This window comes from Herpailurus yagouaroundi, unplaced genomic scaffold (genome assembly GCF_014898765.1).
Source record: "Herpailurus yagouaroundi ecotype Mexico unplaced genomic scaffold, PumYag 208, whole genome shotgun sequence".
NCBI lineage: Eukaryota > Metazoa > Chordata > Mammalia > Carnivora > Felidae > Herpailurus > Herpailurus yagouaroundi.
Genome location: NW_024412439.1, coordinates 10,435,295 through 10,437,517, shown reverse-complemented (window position 1 = coordinate 10,437,517; position 2,223 = coordinate 10,435,295). Strand labels below are relative to the sequence as shown.

The 2,223-nt window shown below is 53.3% G+C and overlaps 1 protein-coding gene across 1 annotated transcript in view; it reads left to right on the top strand.

The window, feature by feature from the left end:
• The window catches only part of POLR2A (RNA polymerase II subunit A), a 22,168-nt gene extending 20,930 nt beyond the window's left edge, over positions 1–1,238 (top strand). The window contains exon 29 of the mRNA XM_040453353.1: positions 1–1,238. This exon is cut by the window's left edge and continues 344 nt beyond it. Within this exon, the coding sequence (XP_040309287.1) occupies positions 1–816 (816 nt within the window). The 3' untranslated portion in view covers positions 817–1,238.
• The last annotated feature ends 985 nt before the right edge of the window (positions 1,239–2,223 follow it).

Below are 2,223 nucleotides of genomic sequence, written 5' to 3'. Positions count from 1 at the left end.
TCCCCGACCTCTCCCAGCTACTCCCCGACCTCTCCCAGCTACTCCCCCACATCCCCCAGCTACTCCCCCACATCCCCCAGCTATTCTCCCACATCCCCCAGCTACTCCCCAACATCCCCGAGCTACTCCCCGACCAGCCCTAACTACTCTCCGACCAGTCCCAATTATACCCCAACGTCCCCCAGCTATAGCCCAACATCACCCAGCTACTCCCCGACGAGCCCCAACTACACACCAACAAGCCCTAACTACAGCCCAACCTCTCCCAGCTACTCTCCGACTTCACCCAGCTACTCCCCGACCTCGCCAAGCTACTCCCCGTCAAGCCCACGATACACACCGCAGTCTCCGACCTACACCCCGAGCTCCCCCAGCTACAGCCCCAGCTCCCCCAGCTATAGCCCCACCTCGCCGAAGTATACCCCCACCAGTCCCTCTTACAGCCCCAGTTCCCCCGAGTACACCCCGACCTCCCCCAAGTACTCACCCACCAGCCCCAAGTACTCACCCACCTCCCCCAAGTACTCACCCACCAGCCCCACCTACTCACCTACCACCCCAAAATATTCCCCAACGTCTCCTACTTACTCGCCAACCTCTCCGGTCTATACCCCAACCTCCCCCAAGTACTCACCCACCAGCCCCACCTACTCGCCCACCTCCCCCAAGTACTCGCCCACCAGCCCCACCTACTCGCCCACCTCCCCCAAAGGCTCCACCTACTCGCCCACCTCCCCCGGCTACTCGCCCACCAGCCCCACCTACAGCCTCACCAGCCCGGCCATCAGCCCGGACGACAGTGATGAGGAGAACTGAGGGTGAGCGGGGCGCAGCGGCCATCGGCCAGGGCGAAGGGCAGCCCGGGGGGTGCCCTCACGAGGCGCAGGCCCCCGGCCCGCCTCCCTTGTACATAGTTCTTGTGACAAAGTTCCTCGTTGACGTTCTGGTTCTGTTTCCGCTGGGGCTTCTTGTCTCGTCCTCCACTTGTGCTGTCTCAGAATCCACTCGCCTGGCTCCGGTGGTCTTCCTACCCCACCCACCCCGGGCCCGTCCCCGAATTGAGGATCCCTCCTTGCCTGTGGCTTGATTGGGGGTAAAGGGTATTTTAACTTCTTGGGGGTAGTTCCTGCTTTGGGTCATTCTATCTGATCCTATGGAAGAACAAAGCTAAAGCTGCCTTTCGTCTGTTATTTTATTTTTTTGAAGTTCAAATAAAGTTTACTAATTTTGGCCAAAAACGTGATGTTGAGTGCTTTACTGGGAGGCAGCTGTGTCTGGCCCACTCGCCTGGGCTGCTGCTGAGTGTGGGGACCCCTGCCCAGGCCCGGAAGAGGCGGGAGACGCCCCCCGAGGGTACACGTATTCTCTGAACAAATACCTACCACGTGCTCCGTGGTGCTTTTTACCAGCTTGCTGGGCGAGCAGGTCAGGCCCTTGCCTTAGCTTAAAGCGTGTTCCACATGACAGCTTTTTAACCCGTCTGCCTCTCCCGGTCCGGAGTTTGGACAAGTGCGGCAACGTATGCGCCACAGAAGCAGAAAACGTCTTGCCCTTCAAGCCGCCACCAGGAGGCACGTTTTCTTTTGGTATTTTTCCTACACGTTTCTCAAGTCACTACTGACCAGTTTTTGTTTTGGCCTCCAACCAACAATGAGAAGGTTCTAGATGCTGTAATACGTTTGAAAACTAAAAAGATTTGGGAATAATTTATTGTTTTTGGCCACTTCATATTTTTTTCATTAGTTTCTTGTTCATTTGGAGATCAACATTCCTCTGTCCTCTGCAGGTTATTTCCGCTTCACTTTGAATGTTTTAAATTCAAATTTTAAATTGAAGTATTTCAAAGAATGGTATCGAAAGTATTATGACCAAGATCTATTAACATCACCAAGACTATGTAGATGCCATTTGGGTATATTTAAACCCAATCTGAAGTTGTTTTGAAAGAAATGACTTCTTTTTTTTAAAGTTTTTTTTAACATTCATATTTGAGAGAGAGAGAGGGAGACACAGAATCCGAAGCAGGCTCCAGGCTCCGAGCCGTCAGCACAGAGCCCGTCGCGGGGCTCGAACCCACAAACTGTGAGATCATGACCTGAGCCGAAGTCGGACACTCAACCGACTGAGCCACCCAAGCGCCCCAGAAATGACTAATTTTTATAAAAAGAGTATACGTTTATTATAAAAGATCGAAACACTGTAGAAAGAAATGCCAAATCTTCC